The following is an 18,533-nucleotide window of genomic DNA, read 5'->3' as shown; positions in this document are numbered from 1 at the left end:
CCATGAGCCAGTGTTCCCCTGGGACTTCCATCAAACCTTCCATTCCTTCCTGAAGAGGTCAGCAGTCACGGCCACCCGCTTCCCTGACCACTGGAATCGTGAGTTTCATTGCTTCATCGATTCTTCACCAGCCCTTGGAGAAGTCAGTCTCTCACGGACATCACTTGGGCCGTCTTTAGGGCACTGCAGCTTTGAGCCATTCAGGATCCGTCCCCTTCCCCCTGAACCCAGACAGCTCAGTCCCACTGCACTCCCTGTGCATCTGATGCAGTTCCCGGGTCACAGCTGTGTCAGCTGAGAGTCCTCGGGTTACAACCAACAGAAACGGAGTCTGGCAAAGGAAGCGCAGAAGAGGGTCCATTGGAAGGGGCCTGGGGCAGGTCGGAGACCGGGAAGAAGCAGGAGACCTTCCCTGTTCTGGGAGCACAGGACTCAGGCCGGTCCTTCTCCAGAAGTTTCTGTTCTGCCCCCTGAGGCCCTGCCAGCACTCGGCTTAGGTCCATCCTCGGCAACTCCCGGGAGACAGAATGGCCTGGTCGGGTGGCTGTACTCTTGGACCAATTTGTCAGGCAAAGTGATGAGGGCTAAAATGAGTAATAAGGACTCAAACCCTGGGGGAAAGTTTCAGATGAAGAGGCACCAGATTTGGGGCTGCCTGTGTACACACATGCACTGCCTAGACACACAAGAAGACTCTCCTTGCTGGTCTTGGTTCCACACATCCCTTATACAACGGTGGATCCAACACCCACTTCCGCAGTCGGAGGAAAATACAGATAATCTCCACCCACTGCATCCTGAAGCTCTGTGCTGGAGCAGAGGGCCTCAGCACGGTGCCTGAACTCCTCCTGCTCCACTGGGCTGCTTTCTCAATCTTGACAGCCCTATGTCTCTATCTGCACGTGTATCTAGGAACCTCTGACGTACAGGTGGGGCCACCACCACCACTCACCATGGCTCCCACGGATACTAGCATTTCCCTGCTGATTCCACTCAGTGTTCCTCTGAGCAATGGGAGCATTCAGTCCTGTGGGGCTGGGCTGGGCCCTCACGGTGTTATGCACTGTCACCTGGGTTCCCGCAGTGGGTCCTCACAGCACCTCTGCGAGTTTAGTGCTGTCACCCGCTGAGAACACGAGGAGGTGGCCCTAGGGACAGGAAAATGGCCAAGGCCACCAGCCTGGGAAGGGCCGTCCTTGGGTGGGGTCTCTAGTGCCCTGTGCTCCAGGACAGGAGGCGGTCCTCGAGCCCCGAGCAGCTCCCATGGGAGTCAGGGGCCCCCTGCTGCAGGACAGCAGGCCAGGTCCCGGCACACGTGTCCCCTGAGCCCCTCCGTGTCTGTGCTCAGGGACGCCCGATCCAGCCTGGGCTCTGAGCACTGGGGGATGGACTGTGAGTCTGTGCAGTTTGGACAAACGGACCTTTGCCGAACATCAGCTGCTGCCGTTCTCCCACCAAACAGAAGCCCCTGACTTGCTGGCAGACAGCCCCTGCCTCTCCCCTCCCCAGCCCCCAGCTTCCTTATGTGGAAAATCTGATCAGATACCTGGCCTGGGTTCTGGGCTGATTTAAGACCAAACTGTAGTGTGGGGTCCTCGTGGGCGCAACCCATCACTCTTCTGCCCCTCCCTCAAGTGCTGGGGCAGGTGGCACGAGGCCCCATGGATGTTTCCTGGGATGAAGCGGCCCTGAGGGAAGGCCAGGCTCTCTGTGGGGTCCAGGCCCCCTCAGGCCCTGCTCCAGGGACCAAAGCAGAAAAGTGAGACCACAGCCAGCTGTACCACTTACAAGCTGTGGGGCCTTAACTTTGCACTTTGGTTATCAGGGAGGAGGGGCTGAATGTTCTTACAGTTATACAGAAAACTGTATGTACGTGCGAGGACAGCACCTGGCACACCCTTAGCCCTCCATCCCCAATGGCTCTTTGCTGGGAACCAAACAGGAAACGGCTGTATTTCTGTTTTAGACTTTTCTGAGTTGCCAGGACACTGGCCTCTCGTAAGCATCCTCCATTTGGAGAGAAAAAGGTTTGTTACCTAGTAAAAATGAGCTCAGGGTAAAAGACCAGTGTGCCCTCAGCCCTTCCCCCAACCCTCTGCAGCCATCCAAATGGCAATGACCACCAAGGATGGGGCGCCTCGGGTGGGTCAGTGGGGCCCAAGGCACCGGTGCTGTCCCTGCCAGCAGGGCCAGGTCTAGAGGGACCTGATCAAGAAGTGGGGGGCATGCAAACACTGGCTTAGGGTTAGGGTTAGGCCCTGCTCCCAGGAACGATGAGAGCAGAGCCGGGGACTCTGCAAGGGAAGGTCCTGGAGGACTTCTCAGAGGAAGTGATGCCAGATTTGTGCTTTGGAGCAGGAGCCTGACTTTTCCAGGTATAGGAGCAGGTGTTCTGGCAGAAAGACCTGAGTGAGCAAATGCTTAGAACCCACATGAGTGTGGTATTCAGCAGCAGAAGTATGACAGGTGCACAGGGAGCTTCTGGTATGTTTGGGGACTGTGACGAGTCCTCGTGGCACGAAGGTGCATAAAGCAGGTGGGCTGGGGAGTGTGGGGGCTGGAGCGGGCAGAGGGGACTGGGAGGAAGCCCGTGGGGTCAAGGAGTGATTTGCCCTGGGCTTCCCCGTCTGTTGGTGGCAGGTGGTCCTTTACAGAGACTGAGGCAGGATGGACTGAAGCGAGAAGGATCTGGAATGTCAGGTCTGGTGTGTTTTTCTAAGAAGTCAGCAGGGAGGGAGGCAGTAGCAGAGGGTGGGGCCTGGTCGGCCAAGTGTATCCTGTAAGCAAATCAGGTACCAGTGCTTTCACTTTCCCTTTTGATTTTGGGGGTATATCTGGGCCCAGAGGAGGCTGGTTATTCTGCAGACGCACAGCTGGTGACTGGATCCGCGCAGCTGAGAACATCTGGGTCTGGTTCACACTCAGCCAGAGGGAGACTCCTGGGTAAGCAGACCCCCATCTCCCCATCCTCACCATGTGTCTCTGAGAAGAGGGTGCTGCTCACTACTTAATTGTGACTGTTTTGGAGAAGAAGGAAATGGAAGCTCAGGGAGATGAGGTGAGGGGCCTGGGACCACAGGGTAAGCAGGGCAGAGCCTGAATGTGGAGGCAGGTGGGTCTGACCTCTTCCTCCTGCCCCCTCGGCCCCAAACAGAGCAGAGGGAGGGCAAAAACTGCTCAGGTGGCTGATACGTGAGTGGTGACAATAGAAGGAAGGTGGATGTTGGGGGCTCAGTACTTTGAGAAATTTGGGCAAAGCAGAGAAGGTGGAGGAGGGGGAGTCAGAGTCCCTTGTCTTTGTGGCCAGGCCACAGCGAGGCCATCCCCGGGGTTGTGCATAGAGGCTCAGGGGGCCAAGGATTATTTCTGAGATACAAGGAATCAAGGTCTTTCCCCCCACCCTGTCTCTGAGTGCCTGCTCAGTGCCCTGGAGGGAAACTGAGGCCTGAGATGGGAGGACAGGGGACCAAGCAGGCAGGCAGCAGGGAGTTTCATTCCCAGGTGCTCCGGGCGCTCCCTCAGGACTGTGTGAGGTGGGAGCTGTAGGAGGTGGGCTGTGAGGAAGGAGGCCCGGAGGGAGGAAAGGAGCCAGGCCCCCTGCACAATCCCACAGCATGATTCCTGTGGGCAATTCCCTGTGCTCTGCAGTGTTAGCACAGAATTCCCGGCTGTAGACTTGTGTCAATGAAAATAATCATTAAATGACATAAAATAGGAAGAGAAAAGAGTTTTCTTTAAGCCAAAATGAGAACTATACCACAGAAGCCAGCCTCTCAGGGAACTTTAAGGAAGCGCTCTGGAGAAGCATGATTTTCAGTGCAGTTTTATGTCTTGTCCAAACAAAGAATATCAACCAACTCAGAGAAGCATTCTTTCAAGGTTTCACAAAGCAGATCAGAGCAGCCCGTCCACAGTGAGTCAGCGTGGCCTTGGCACCTGGGAAGGGAGGCCCATCTCCCAGGGAGGACCAGCACAGGTGTCCCAGGGAGGGGAGCGTTTAATCTTTATTTTTAACATGGACATTCATGGTCTGGTCAGTGTGACTTTTTCCTTAATAACTAGCTAACAGGGAGGATTTAGGGAATACTCTTGGGTTTCAGGATTTCTCTCCCTCTGGAGAAATGGCAAAGTCCACACAACAGAGCAGAACAAGAATCAGAGCCCAGCCCAGCATCCCAGGGTTGGGGCAGGTCTGAATCTGAGTTTCCCCTCATGAAGCAGAGGACAGTAACTGTTCCCATCACAGGGCCGCTGCAGCAAATGCGGTCCTGGGTGTGAAGATGGTTTCCGATGGTAAAGGGTTGAGGTGCAGTTGTGTTTTTCCCCAAAGGCTGGGTTTTAAGGATTTATGTTTTACAAATGTACTTGTGATAAAATATACATAACAAAATTTAACATTTCACCTCTTTTAAGTGTCCGGTTCAGTGACATTTAGGGCATTCGCATTCAGCAGCACCATGCAGTCACTGAATGTTTACAGCTTGCAAACCTGAACCTCTGTCCCCATGAAACAATAACTCCACATCCCTCTGCCCTCCATCCCTGGGAAGCACCACTGTCCTCCCCAACCTCAGGAATCTGGTACTGTACGGACCGCGTTTGAGAGGAATCAGTGTTTGTCCTTGTATGGGCGGCTTCTTTTTTGTTGTTGTTGTTGAGTTATAGTGAGTTTACAAAGTTGTGTCAGTTTCCAGTGTAGAGCACAATTTTTCAGTTATACATGAACGTACATATATTCATTGTCACATTCTTTTTCCCTGTGAGCTATGACCGGCTTCTTTTTCCAAATTCATTGGTTAATGTAGTAAGATATGCGTGACCTCTCATTTACCACCTTAGCAGTTTCAAAGTGTGCAGCTGCGGGGTAAATACATCCAGAATGTTGTGCCACCGCCACCACCATCCACAGCTCCACGGCCCTTTCATCTTGTAAAACTGAGACTTTGTCCCCAAAACACTGACCCTCCCCCCTCCCACAGACCCTGGGAACTCCCATTTTACTTTTTGTTTTTTCCTACCTTTAGTCTCTAGGAATTGGTTTAACCTGGGTGCCTCATACATGGAGAATCCTATGGTCTTTGTCCCTTAGTGACTGTGTCCTTTCACGGAGCATAATGTTCTTCAGTATCCTCCACGTTGTAACACATGTGCGGATTCCCTTTATTTTTCATGTGAATTACATTTCACTGTATGTATAGACCACATAGTTTTTCTTGTTCATCCATTGACAGAAATTTGGGTTGCTTCTAACTTTTGACCTTTGTGAACAATGCTGCCAGGAACATGAGTTACAAGTGTCTGTTGAAGACTCTGGTTTCAGAGGGGAGGGTACAGCTCAGTGAGAGAGCGCGTGCGTGGCATGGGTGAGGTCCTGGGTTCAGTCCTCTCTGCCCCCATTAAGTGAATAAATAAACCTAATTACCTCCTAACCAAAACAGGAAAATGCCTCTCAAAAAGAAAAAAAGGCTCTGCTTTCATATCTCTGGAGTTTAAACCCGGAAGTGGAATTGCTGGATCATATAGAAGCTCTGTATTGAATTGTTTGAGGCACTGTCATACTGTTTGCCCCAGAGACTGGATGCTGTTATTTTTAAGGCCATATTTAGGCACAACTGGGAAATCAGACAAGGATCTCTTCGGTCTCCTAACTGCTAGGAGGATGGAGGTTGGTGCCCACCCCCCCCCTGCCCCGCATACGTCCTGGAGATGCCCCGGGGTGCGGCTGTCACCACCCCGTCTCCACCCACCCCCACCCCTCGCCTTCCTGGTTTGGGGTCTGATGACCTTGGTTCTTCTCTCTGGGAAAAGCTCATTTACAACATCCTAGTAACTAGCTGAGTGCCTTTCAGTTTAAAGTCACTCATCCAAATCAATTACTCCATTCCCTGTTGTAAGTTAGAATCCGAAATCTGTTGTTATCACTTAGGATGTGTCCAGTTCTCTTCAACATTAGCAGTACATGGAAATTGAACACATATTTGTCTTGACTTCAACATAAAAATATTAACATGATGGGCTGATTTTATTTGTCATTTTTAGCCTTACCTCTGAACCTTCCTGAGATTGCAACAGATAACTCACTCAGGGCCTGATTTTCCACCTGAGGAGAGACCAATAGGACTGTCCAGTGAGTGATGCTGGCAGCCTGGCAATGAGGGGCCGAAACCCGTTCCCGTGAGGTCACCAGTGAGGTCAGTGTGGAGGGCAATTCCCTGTGCTCTGATGCCTGAAGTCCCTGTCTCTGCTAGCCAATGGGATGATCTCTAAAGTCCCCATTGTCAGCCTGCTCAGTTGGAAGCTTCCTACCAACTCCCACTGTCCTTCTACAAAGGGACAACAGGCAGGTGGAGGTGGGTCCCTGTTCTGGAACACACAACTCTTAATGTCCAGGATGTTGGAGCCACACACACCTCCCCACGGGATGGAGAGACGGGGAGGGGCAGGGGTCAGTGGGGTCGGTGGCCCTGTGCCTCTTCCTCCTGACCCTTCCAGTCCCCACCAGGTGATGCTGGTGGCATCTGCCACACACTTTCCTGAGCAATTTTCAGGTGACTATCCCACCGGAGTTGGCATTGCCTTCACAGTGGCTGAAATTGCTGTGGACCAGATTTTGGCCTCGACCCTGACACTGGAGTTGTAGCCGTCCTGGGTGACATCTCTTGTCATCCTGGGGGTCAAGCTGAGTCTGATTGTATAGTCACTAGATCTTTGGGGTCTCCAAAGGGGGTGATCTCACCTCATGTCTCTGAGTGAAGACCTGCTTAATCCTCACATCGATTCGAGTCTATGCCCCCATCCAGTTGTGCGACTGTGAGACTGTGTTTATCCAGTCCATGCACCCTTGGGCTCCAATCTGCATGCTTATCAGGGGCCACTTATGATAACCAGGCCACGGCTCATAAGGATATTTAATTAAGTTCTGCAACCCACAGTCAACAGAAAGTCATGCCGCTGCAAGGGGATTTCTGGTAGCCGGCACACTTGTACATAAGACCGACTGCAAACATATCCTCAACGGACAAAGTCTATTTTCTGCAGGGCAAAAACAAAATGGTGAAGCCCAACAATTTCCTCCACTTTCTCAAAGGTCCCCATATTTTAAAAACTGGTTTCAGTCTTCCATGTGGATTTATTGGCTCTCCGTGCGGTGTGGAGCTTTCCCTCCATCTACTGCAAGTATTGTGAACAGTACCTCCTGGTCCCGCATCATATTGGGACCCGGTTCATGGCATCTTTTGCAATTGTTCATTTTTAATGTCAAATAGCTTGGACTTTCTTCTATGGGTTCTGGTATTTGTCTCTTGAGTAGAAAGATTTCCTCAAAGGAATGTCATTATTATTATTATTTCGTTATTTCTTAATTGTTTTAAAGGAATGTTATTTTTGATATTTCTTCCAGTATGTTGGTAGTTTTTTTCTTTCTCGTTTACATTTCGATCCCTTTAGGACGGACTGTTGATTGCTTAGAAGCATGTTGCTCCCTCTTCCTCCCCTCCTCCCTTTGTCTAGCTTCCTCTTCTTCCTCTCCTTCAAGCAGGGTTTATGTAACAGGAAACTACCACAGTCACAAAGCAACACACCCTTTTTTGTGCCTTCAGTGGAGCCTCCAGTGCAGACAGGAAATGACCCCAACCTCCTCTCCACAAAGTCCCTGGCATAAGTAGGGGACCCAGTGGCAAGGGGCTGGAGGGAGCCTGGTTGGACACCCAGACCAGGCCCCGGCCACCCTGGGGGAGCAGAGCTTTGGGAATGCCCTGCTCAAGACCTGGGCATTATTCAGACTTTAGCTGGAACCCATGTTTTTTTCCAGAATTCTCACTTCTTCTTTCTCCTCCTATAAAAATATCGTGGCAGGAGTAAGGAGACATGAGGAAATACAGGTGCTTCCTGCTACCTGACATTGGACAGACTGAAATTGGAAACCATTTGTAAACCTAGTTATCTTAGAACCCAGAGCATTAAGGTCTTACAAAGTTCAGTGATCCTTTGGAAAGTGGGAGGTGCCTGCAAATGCAAACACTCAGAAGTAGGATAGAGCTCCCAGAAGTCTATTCTGTGAGGCAGCTTGGGTGACATCTGTGCCAGACTCATCTGTTCTCTGCCAGAAACAGCTTTTCATCAAGACACACGAGGAAAACAAAGGGAATTACTTGACCACACGTGAGACAGGGCATGTGCTGTGTCATGGAGGAGCTGGTTGCTTCCTGTCTAATTACTGGGTCCCACCACCCATATTTTAGCCACGCTGCACCCCAGCAGGTGCGCCTGAGGCCCTGGAGCAGGAGGTGCAGTGGAGAAACTCAACACAAACAGAACCACAACTAGGAAAGCCCAACCTGCAAGGGGAGAAGGGAGAGTCCCTGGAGCAGCAGCCGGGGGCGGGGCCTGGGGCGGGGCCTCCAGGACAGGTAACCTGTCAGGTGGTGAGGAGGGGGAGGCCTTCCAGGGGGAGGGAGCGGAGCAGAGCAAAGACCACAAACACAGCCAGCCTTATCCTGGGCTCTTATTATACCTGTGAGGACCTTTACTCTCATTTCAGTCAGGGCTCAGGAGGGGTAGTTGAGAACTGCCCTTTTGCCATCTTAAAAATTGCCGAAATGTCACCAACATTTGCTTGCTTTCCTCACCTCCCAAGGCAAGGTAGTCACAAACAGAAACAAAGACTTCTGTCGTATGTAAAGATCTGCCTTACAAAAAAATAATGAACTGGCAAGACACAGGATGGACAATATCATATATTTTGAATGTGAATAAAAATTGGCACAATTTTTTTTTGCATAAGTGTCTTAAAATGAAAAATCGTTAGATGTCCAACCCTCTGACCCAGTCATTCTATTTCTAGAAATAGCTTAAAGAAATAATCTCAAATGCAGGCAAAGTTTTATACAAGAAGAGTGTCCTTTGCACTATTATTTACCTATAGAATAAGAAACCGAAGCTCCAACAGTTAGGAGAGGACAGCAGATAGCACCGGGCACCCTCAGCGGAGCTCAGCAGCTCAGGGCGGGACCTCAGGAATTGCACCTGGGCCCAGTGGGACCCCAGGCCCTTGCGATATGAAGGACCTTGCAAAGCAAGGAGAGCATGGGCGTTGGAAAACTGTAGCACCAGGAAATTTATCCAGGCAGAAACTTGAGCACAGTGTGCAAGACATAATTTTGGATTCTTTTCACTAATAGCTTCTTACAAAAAATTGAATACAGTTCCCTCTGCTGTAGAGAAGGTCCTTGTTGTTTATCTATTACATACTTAGTAATGTGTTTCTATTAATCCCAAACTCCTAAGGTATAACTGATGCAGAAAATCAGATGTGGGACGTGAGGAGGGCCGAGTCCCAGGTCACCGTTGAGCCCCTGGGACGTGTCCCGCCACGTGTGGGTCCTTGGCTTCGTGCAGGAAAGAATTCAAGTGCGAGCCACCGCTGAGTAAAGGTAGAGTTGTTTAGAGAGCTATGCACTGCATGGAGTGTAAGGCAAGAGAAAGGCAAGGAAAGAGGTGTGGGAATCGGGTGCTCAGGTTAAAGTAAAAGTAGGCACACACTCCCTAGACAGAGTGCGGCCCGTCTCCAAAGGGGAGAGAGAGCGCAAAGGGCCACTAGGCTGGGTGGTGTCACTTTTCGTGGTCTCAGTAGCTTCACAAGCCTACAGGTGGGATCAATCCAACTGCCCTGGGGAAGAGGCTGGGACTCCCAGGGGTTGGGCCACTGCCCATTGCTTGGCCTTTTGCAGTCAGCCTTGGGGCTGTCATGGCGCCTGCGGGCATGTTGTTTGATCATGCTGTTACAATGAGCACATAATGAAGATCAAAGTCAAGTAGAAGTGAAACCTCCTAATCCTCAAGGCCAACTAGAAGGTGAATCTTCCACCATTTTTGTTGCTGTCATTCCTTGAGTGGCTGTGCCCTGCCCTATTCTCTCCTGTCTCATAATGGAAAAGAATCTGAAAATATGGACATATATGTATGTGTATGTATAACAGAACCGCTTTGCTGTACTCCTGAAATGAATATTGTAAATCGACTACACATCAATTTAACAGAAGCAAGTTGTAAAAACGAGTTTCCTAACCCCCCTCCCCCACCATGCTGTATGAATGCATTTCATTTTTTTCTCATATGTACTATAAATATTTAATTATAACTCGAATCTATGTATTGATCATATACGAACCTCTGCTCAAGGAGCTCCAGGGGAACTGGGATACAGACACATGAAAACTAACACCCAGCATAACTGTGGGAGTAGCTCAGAGATGCAGAAAGCAGTAAGTACAACCGCTTTGGAAAACTGTCTACCAGTGCGAGCTCCAGTGTTGTAGGTACCTTGGGAGCTAGCAGGCCCACTTCCAGGGAAATATCCAGCAGAAACAGTGCACAAGTCCACACAAAAGATCGGCACCAGCATTTCCATGGCAGGTTTATTTATAATAGCCCCCAAATTGAAGCACCTCAAATATGTATTTGGAGCATAGATCAATAAAATGTGGTACATTCATCAAATAGAATACCTCGGAGAAGAGTGTACACTGTGTGACCCCATTTCTATAAAAGTTAAAAACAGGCAAGTTAATGCAGTGTGGTAGAGGGGAGCATTGCGGTTACCTTTGGGTGGCACAATATTGACTGGGAAGAAGGAACAGGAGAATTTGGAGGAGCTGCTGGGATGTTTGATTTCTTGATGTGGCTGCTGGTTACAGAATTAACATCGGTAAAAACTAATCCAGTTGTACCCTGAAGACTTGTGCCCTTTGCTGTAGGTAATTTATATCTCAGTAAAGTAAGTTTACATAAAAAAGACAATTTTGGAATGAGAAGAGTCATTTACAAATAAGCATATATCCATGAATAAATGTTATTGGTCATTAAAGGGAGTAGAGCACAGTCATCATAACTGGGGGATCTGGATCAGAAAGACTTGGGTTCAAGTTTGGGCTGCAGCACCAGTGGGAAAACTTGGGCTAAGCTAAGTTAAGGTGAGTTTCCGCAGTTCTGCGCATCATAGACCCTGGAGCAATATTAACTATTACCAAGTAGTTAACACAGCTGCTCCCACCCTCACGTAATTTGCAGAGTATTCCCTTCCTATCTTTTCTTCTGTGTTTGGTTTTATTGCTTCTACAACTTCCCAGGTGCCCATCTATTGTCTGAATAACCTCTCCTTGGGCCCCAACAGGACAACAGGGCTCTGACTTGGCTGGGAGGGAGCTGCATGATGTGAGGAACTTTCCCTGAATAGCCACCAGCAGAGCCCAGTAGACAGAGAAAGACGTTGGGTTGAGTCCACTGGCGCTGGTGGCCATCCCTGGGGAAATGGCCAGACCTGGCCCTTGGCTGCCCCATGTTACCAGGGCTCACTCATGTTCCGGTCCACAATCTGACTTCTCTTCCCCAAGGATGAAGCCACTCCTCCTTCGAGCCTGACGCAGACTGGTGAGCTGAAGTGACGACGCTGACACCCCGCTGCTGGCAGCATGACGTCAATAGGCCTCCTTTACTGCCTAGGTATTCAGCTGCCCCTTCTCTGGCTGCTTCCTCCTTGTGCCCGAGAATGAGGGTGGTGTCTCCAGGCTGAGTTAACCTACAGAGGAATCAAGACCCAAGAAGGGGTTCACAAGCATCCTTGAAGCCCCATCCCTCACACCAAAGGGATCTTTCCTCACAGCCTCTTTCTGGGCCTTCTCCTCAGGGGGCCTCAGCTAAGGTGCTCTCTCCCTCCCTCCCCCGCCACACAGCAGATACTATGGGTGGGACAGGGGAAGCCCTGGGAAGGAGGTGAGAGTAGCGTGGGGCATCCTGAAGCCAGGCAGGTGCAGAGAGAGGAGGTAGACCAGCAACCCTGGAGGCTTCTCCACCTTCCCCCTTTGTCCTGGGTCCTCCTGTTCCCAAACCCTGGGCAGTTACCAATCAAAACCCTTTCCTCCAGCTCTGCTGCCAGCCCAACCACTCTGCCAGGGTGAGCGGACCCCTGAATGGAACCCCAGTCTGGCCTTTGCCGCCTGCCACCTGTGTGACCTGGAGCACCTTCCCTGACCTCCCCTGTAAAATGAGAATGGTATTCCCACATGTTGTTCTGAGGATCAAATATAACGTAGGTCTGTGGCTGGGCCAGTGCCTGCCCCGGAGCAGGTCCTTCTGAGTGTTTTTGCTGTCCCTATGTAGTGGAATCTCGCTGCACCCCAGAGTTCTCACCCCCCACCCCCATGGTTTCCTTAGGGCACCTGTTCAACAGGTGGGACTGCCTCAGGCAGGTACTGATTCCTTTGCCCTCAGATACCCCTGCAGACACCCAGGCGCTCAGGCATTTCCCCCACCCGCCTCACCCCAATCAATCAACACTCAGATTCAGTGCTGTGAGTTCCCCCCACGGAAGCCCTGCTTTCCTTTCACCCTTAGTGACGCAGGAGAGAGAAAACACTGAGGAACTCTCCAAGCACCGAGATCATCACTGTGTTTCCTTGACTCCTGTTTTCTAAGGACCACCTTGCCCCCATCACTGCATTGCTAAGCAACTAAATCACTCTGTCCCAGAGGCTGCCAGGAGAGCAAAGTGGCCCAGTGGAAACATAAGGGGGAGGGGGCGCAGAGTTGAAGCCAGGGGCCCCTGAGGAAGCCCCTCCCCGCCCGGCCTGGCTTCTGGGACTCGCAGGAGGAGTCTCTCACCTGGTACTTTGACTCAACGCTCTGGATTCTGAGACATTTTAAAAATTAAAGTAACATTGGTTTATGTAAGTTTCGGGTGCAGATCCTTATATTTCTGCTTCTGTATACACCTCTCTGTGCTCAGTACCAAGAGCAGGTAGGCTTGGTTCCTGGTGAGACCTCTTGTCCTGGGTGTCAGTGCCTGCTGCCTTCTGGTCCTGTTCTCACACAGTCCTTTCTCAGCGTGGAGAGAGAGCTGGACTGGCACCACTTCCTCTTCTAATAAGGACACCGCCTTACTGGCTTTGGGCCCCACACTTATGACCTCATTTAACCATAATTATTTCCTGAAATGTCCTAATTTTAAATTCAGTCACGTGCAGGGTCAGGGTTTGCACATATGAATTTGTGGAGGGCCCAGTCCTGCCCAAAGCACTGGGTGACTCCATCAACAGTACCCAGGGGAACAGTGCTCAGGAAGATGAACTGTAACCACTTTGTGCTGAAGACAAATCATGTTGCACTGCAATTTTGTCTAATTTGATTCTTTTTTCTTTCCATCTAGATAAGGAGTGGTTTTTTGAGGCTGTCATTGAGTGCCTCTGGGACATATTGAACAGAGAGGAACTCCTGCGCCTGCTGACTGCAGTCCTAGATAGAATTGAGGATGAGGAAAATTTATCAAGGTGACTTGTGTGGGTGCCCCAGGAATGTCATCTAAAGCCCCACCATGGCTAGGTTCCTCCTGGCAGGCACACCTCCTCCAGGCAGTATCCTAGGGTTGGGATCGAGGATTTCCTTCTCAATAATCCATGAGCAATTTTGCCTCCATGTCATTTGCTGGCGGTGAACGACCTCAGGTTGAGAAGAGATGAAACTGCAAGGAAGGGGCAGGTTATTGACCACGGACAAGTTACTTAACTTCTCTCTGCCTTGGTTTCTTATTGTTCAATTTTATTGTGAGGAAACTGAGATAATACACGCCAAGTGCTTAGCATAATGGCTGACTTGTAGTAGGTGCTCCGTTCATGTTAACTTTGAAGAAGCTTTTTGGGAAGAGATCAGGGCCAAGGTTCTTGTTCCTGGACATGAGAATTGAGCAGGACTTCCTTTGGGATGAGTCAGAAAATTGCTGACACCGTCAGTTTGTGTCCTGGGGGTTCTTTCTGACTGGAGCCCTGGTATCCCCATCTTAGGATTTGTGCAGACACCGCAGGACCCGGGGCCTCTAGGGCATAGAGGCTGGGGTGGAATTGAACGGAGCTGGGTTGGGTCCTGGCTCTATCCTGGCCCAACTCTAGGACTCTGAGCTTATGTCCTGGATCTCAGATTTATCATCTGTACAAAGGGAGAAGCAGTTCAATCTGATGGACTGTGGCGACGGCCTTAGAGTGAACCACAGGGTCACAGGTGTGGAACCAAATGCAGGCATGTCGGGCAAAGGTCCAGGGAGGCCTGGACCAGGGTCAGACCCAAGGCTCAGGATGGAGAGAGAGAGGTTCAGGTGGGGGAACTAGTAGAATGTGTTGGCAAAGGGCCAGGACCAGAGTGAGGGGAGTGACCCCTAGAACACAAAGCTGAAGGGGCTGTGAACCCAGCAGAGGTGCTGTGAGTGGGAGAGGGGACATTTCTTCCCTCCCTGGTGCTGGGCATAGAGGGCCCAGGGTGACTGTGTCCTCCACACCCTGCCTGGGGGCCCAGGAGTCTTCAATGCCATGTGGGACCCTCTTCTATTCCACATAGAGTAGCCTGACAAGTCTGAATGCAGTGTGGCTTAGTCATGACTCCACTGTCAGAATGAGGGGCTGCCAGTTTTGTGCAATTTGTGTGATTCTGAGGAGACTGTCAAGTCCCCACCAAACAGGATTATATTTCCTCTACCAGCTCATCCAAATGCAGGCCATTCAGGATTAGCAATTTATATGGATGTTTCATAAAGTCTTTTGAATCTTTTAGAGAGTCCATCGAGTTGCACATCGCCTTGGGGTACACGCAAATGAAGCTGTCCCAGCTGAGGTGTGAGTTAGGCTGGTGACACCTGAGAGCTCGGGGGTACAGGGTGGTGGGTTGGGAGTCGGTGAGGTGGGCTGGAGAGTCCAGGGGGACCCAGGGTTAATAGCCTCTCTCCTGATTCCCAGTCAGTTAGGGAAGTGGATGGACCCAGTGACCTTCACCTGGATGGATACAGGGCATCAGGCTGGGCAGAGGGCATAGGTCAGGGAAGTGATCACTATGGACCCCTCTAGCTGTGAGTTTTGGTCTTCAAACAAATTCTATGTACGTGGTGCAGACAAACTGCAAAGCCTGAGTGCACAGTCCCCAGATTGTCCTACCTCTTGACAGCAGTGACAAATTTGGAGGATGCCACAAACCGCCCTAACGTTGGAGAATTCCTGAAAAGGCTGCACAGAACTCCCTGATAGCAGGCAGACTCCCAGGTCCTGTTTACTACAGGGAATGATGCGGGTTCCCAGCAGCCACAGAGCAGAGTCTGGGAGCGTTTCAAACATGAAGCTTCTCTTGTCCTCAGGACGCATTACTGTCCTGAGTTCAGTGTGTCAGTGCACGTGGGGCTCTTTCAACCAGGGATGCATACTGTGCTTAAAAAATGGTCCTGATAGACTTTAATATGATGAGGCAGGCAGCATTCACGACTGTGGTGACAGGTGTGAAGCCCATTGCTGTAGAAGAGAGAGACTGGGCTCAAGCCCAAATACAGCACAGACAACTGGGGATTTACAGCCAAGGAGCAGAGTGAGGCAGGAGTGGAGGGAAAATTACTGAGAGGAGACACCAAGGGGAGGGGATTCCTGTTAAACTTTCCTAACAGGATTCTTGCTAAAGGCAGGTCAAGGGCGGCTGCATCAAGGGTGGGAGATGAGGAATTGGATCAGGTATCAAAGTGATCAGACCTCAGAGTCGGGGAGTCTCACTACGTGGATTTAGCAGGGTTCTTGCTGAGACTAGGGGATAGGGGCCATCGGGGACAGGACAGGGAAGGGGAAGGTGGAGGCCTGGTTGAGAAGAGGACTCAGAAGAGCCTGACTAACGTTTGGTGAAGAAGAGAGTCTCAGGCACCCCGAGCCTCAGTGCACAGGGTCCTCCTGGGGCTCAATCACATGCTGCCCGCCCGGCTGACCTGTGTCTCCAGCCTCTCCCACAGGTCAGACCAACACCCTCGTGTCTACTTCCCCCAGAGGTCAGGACTGACATCACATGACCCAGAGGCCCATCACGCATCACCCTGGCAGACTGTCAGCGGCCAGGGGCCCAGGCAAACCAGGGCACTCCTATCAGCCAGAACATTCTGGGGGCTTAGGGATCACTTCCCTTAGCCAAGGGCAAAAGCAGGTTGATTCCTCACTGCACCCTAAGCTTCTCTGAATGAAGGTTTCTCTGCTCCAGTCCCACTTCTCTGTGTTTATCTGCGGAGCTGCCGCTCTACAAGCACCTTGGAGGTGACGGTGTTGACCTGCCTCTGAGTCAGAATGTGTCTTACCAAATATCTACCACTTAAAAGTATCCTAAAATGACTTATGCTTTTTTCTGCTGTGTTTGAACAAATACAATGGAGCCTCTACAATGTACGAAACATGTGCATAGTGTTGATCCAAAAAAACTTATATTTGTAGAAGTCTTTTCTCTTTGGTTTATAGTAAAATGTCTGTGATTTATGCAGGATGAATCTTGTTGAGGGTATTTTACGGAGAACTCCAAAGTTCCTTTCTTAATCCCTTGACCTTCACTGTTACAGGGGAGAGTCAGCTGCACTACGCGAATGCCTGGATGACCTGAAGACACTCTTGGCCCTCAAGGTCAAATACAGCCTGCTAAAGGAGCAGCTGAATAGGAAGAGGTTTTTAAAGAAGTTTCCTCATATGAAACGGGAACTTGAGGAAAGCATAGGAAAGCTCCGTGCACTTGCAGACAAGGTGGACAAGGTTCACAGGGACTGCACTATCTCCCAGGTGGCAGCCGCCTCTGCTGGTGTTGCGTCTGGCATCCTGACCATCCTTGGCCTGGCTCTGGCACCTGTGACAGCGGGGGTCAGTCTGGCACTCTCGGCAACTGGGTTAGGGCTGGGGGCTGCATCTGCCGTGACCAGTGTGGCCACAAGTGTCGTGGAACGTGTTGTCATGTCATCAGCAGAAACTGAAGCCAATGACCTAATGTTAACTGCCATCAACAGATGGAAAATGGTCAAGGAGGTTCTACTGCAGAGTGGGCACAAAATTGTTTCTGCAGCACAGAAACTCGTAGAAGCCGTGCAACAGATTGAAAAGAATATCCGTGCCATCGAGGTGCTCAGAGCCAACCCTGGCTTAGCAGGAGATGTGCAGCGCTTCCTGACCACTGGGCAAATCTCAGTCCAAAGCGGCAAGCAGGTGCAGGAAGTTCTTAAAGGCACAGCTCTGGCGATGAGCACAGGAGCCCGGGCCTTTGGTATGGCCACTGCAGGTTTCTCCCTTCTCTGGAACGTGGGCTTCCTCATGAAAGACTCACTGCACCTGCATGAGGGGGCAAAGGCGGAGTCGGCTGAGTGGCTAAGGCAGCGGGCCCGGGAGCTGGAGAGCAGGTTGGAGGAGCTCACCCGGACCTACGAGAATCTGCTGTAGGGTCCAAGTCTCCCTCAGTCCCCCGGACCCAGAGCAGTGCAGGGAGCAGAGGCATGTGAGTGGCTAAGATGCAGAGGTAGCTTTCAAGAGGGGGAAAGGGGACAAATAAAACTTATGGACTTAGGTGTGAAGGAATGTGGCATTTCTTGGTCTGAGTACAGCCGGGCAGCGGTTCATGCATGTGGTCAAAGAAAAGAAAGGGGCCTAAAGCCTGGAATAAGGGCGGAGGGGGAACGAGAGAGTAAGGGGCAGAGAGAAACCATGTATCGTGGACAAAGAAGACCCTGGGGGCCTGAATAAAGAGAGAGGATGGAGGATCAAGGAACAAGAAGGCTGCAAACAGAAAAGAATAGCAAATGGAGAAATCAAAGAGTTGGGACTGTTGGATGGTGGGAGAGGGGGCAGTGGCTCCTCTATCGCCCCTCCCCGGGGTCTGATGTCCCTACCAGAAGAGAGTCTTCCTGGTGGGGGTCCCCAGCCCTCCTTTTCCAGCATCAGTTCAGCTTTGACTTCCAGCAGGTTTATCTGAATTGGGCAGTGATGTCTTCAGTATGATGATGATGATGGTGGTGATGACACCCCAGGGGGTGGGATATTTGTCAAGTTGCCAGGTGCCCTGTGGGACCAGGGTGCACTGAGAGACCAATGAAGTTCCTGTGAAACATCAAATGCTGTGTTGGAATAGAGGTTGATATGAAAAACAAAATAAAAGAAAGAAAAATGAATCCAGATGCCAGCAACAGGACAAGGAATATTGTGATGTGTCCAGGAGATGAACTAGCTTGGGACCAAGAGATTCAGCCTCACTGAGCTTCAGCTTCTTCATCAGTTGAGGGTGGTGTGGGACCAGATATTTCAGATCCCCCTGGCTCTCCCCACCTTGTGTTCTATAACCCTTGGTTCAATACATATGCACTGATTCACTCAACCTTTCTTTGTTGATTGTCAGGCTCTCCTGGGCACTGTACGTGACTGCCCTTCCCTAGGAGCCTGTCTTCCAGGATCACAGGGAGCAAGTCCTCCGTCACTCCTCCTGCTTGCCTGCTGGGCTCCCACGCTCCCATCCAGTCAACCTTGATGATGGACAGTCCATCTTGTATGGGTAAATGTAACTTCCCTACCAGTCAATTTGTTTATAGAGCCAATTTTGAAAGTGCTAGGCTGCCTGGAAAAGGGAGGAGATTTGCAGCCACAAAGGGTATCATCATTGACTATTATTTCTCTTTGATTTGGAGATCTTCTGGTGAGCATTCTACAAGATGGTCCCTGTTGTTTTGGGGG

At 50.8% G+C, this 18,533-nt stretch overlaps 1 protein-coding gene across 3 annotated transcripts; it reads left to right on the top strand.

Moving 5' to 3' along the window:
- The first annotated feature begins 2,823 nt into the window (after positions 1 to 2,823).
- Positions 2,824 to 18,180, top strand: LOC106730957 (apolipoprotein L3-like). 3 transcript variants are annotated; one of them, XM_032492134.1, is made up of 5 exons: positions 2,824 to 2,943; positions 11,391 to 11,499; positions 13,202 to 13,322; positions 15,800 to 15,910; positions 16,391 to 18,180. In XM_032492134.1, exons 2-5 carry the CDS (start codon positions 11,469 to 11,471, stop codon positions 17,250 to 17,252), a joined length of 1,125 nt encoding a protein of 374 aa, XP_032348025.1. In that variant the 5' UTR covers positions 2,824 to 2,943; positions 11,391 to 11,468; the 3' UTR covers positions 17,253 to 18,180. The 3 variants fall into 3 exon arrangements, with proteins under 3 accessions (XP_032348025.1, XP_032348024.1, XP_032348026.1); XM_032492133.1 differs by having other exon boundaries at positions 15,788 to 15,910; XM_032492135.1 differs by lacking the exon at positions 15,800 to 15,910.
- Positions 18,181 to 18,533: the final 353 nt, after the last annotated feature.

This window comes from Camelus ferus, chromosome 12, assembly GCF_009834535.1.
Source record: "Camelus ferus isolate YT-003-E chromosome 12, BCGSAC_Cfer_1.0, whole genome shotgun sequence".
In the NCBI taxonomy this organism is placed as follows: domain Eukaryota; kingdom Metazoa; phylum Chordata; class Mammalia; order Artiodactyla; family Camelidae; genus Camelus; species Camelus ferus.
The sequence above is the reverse complement of the archived record's forward strand: the minus strand, read 5'-3'. Positions and strand labels throughout refer to the sequence as shown.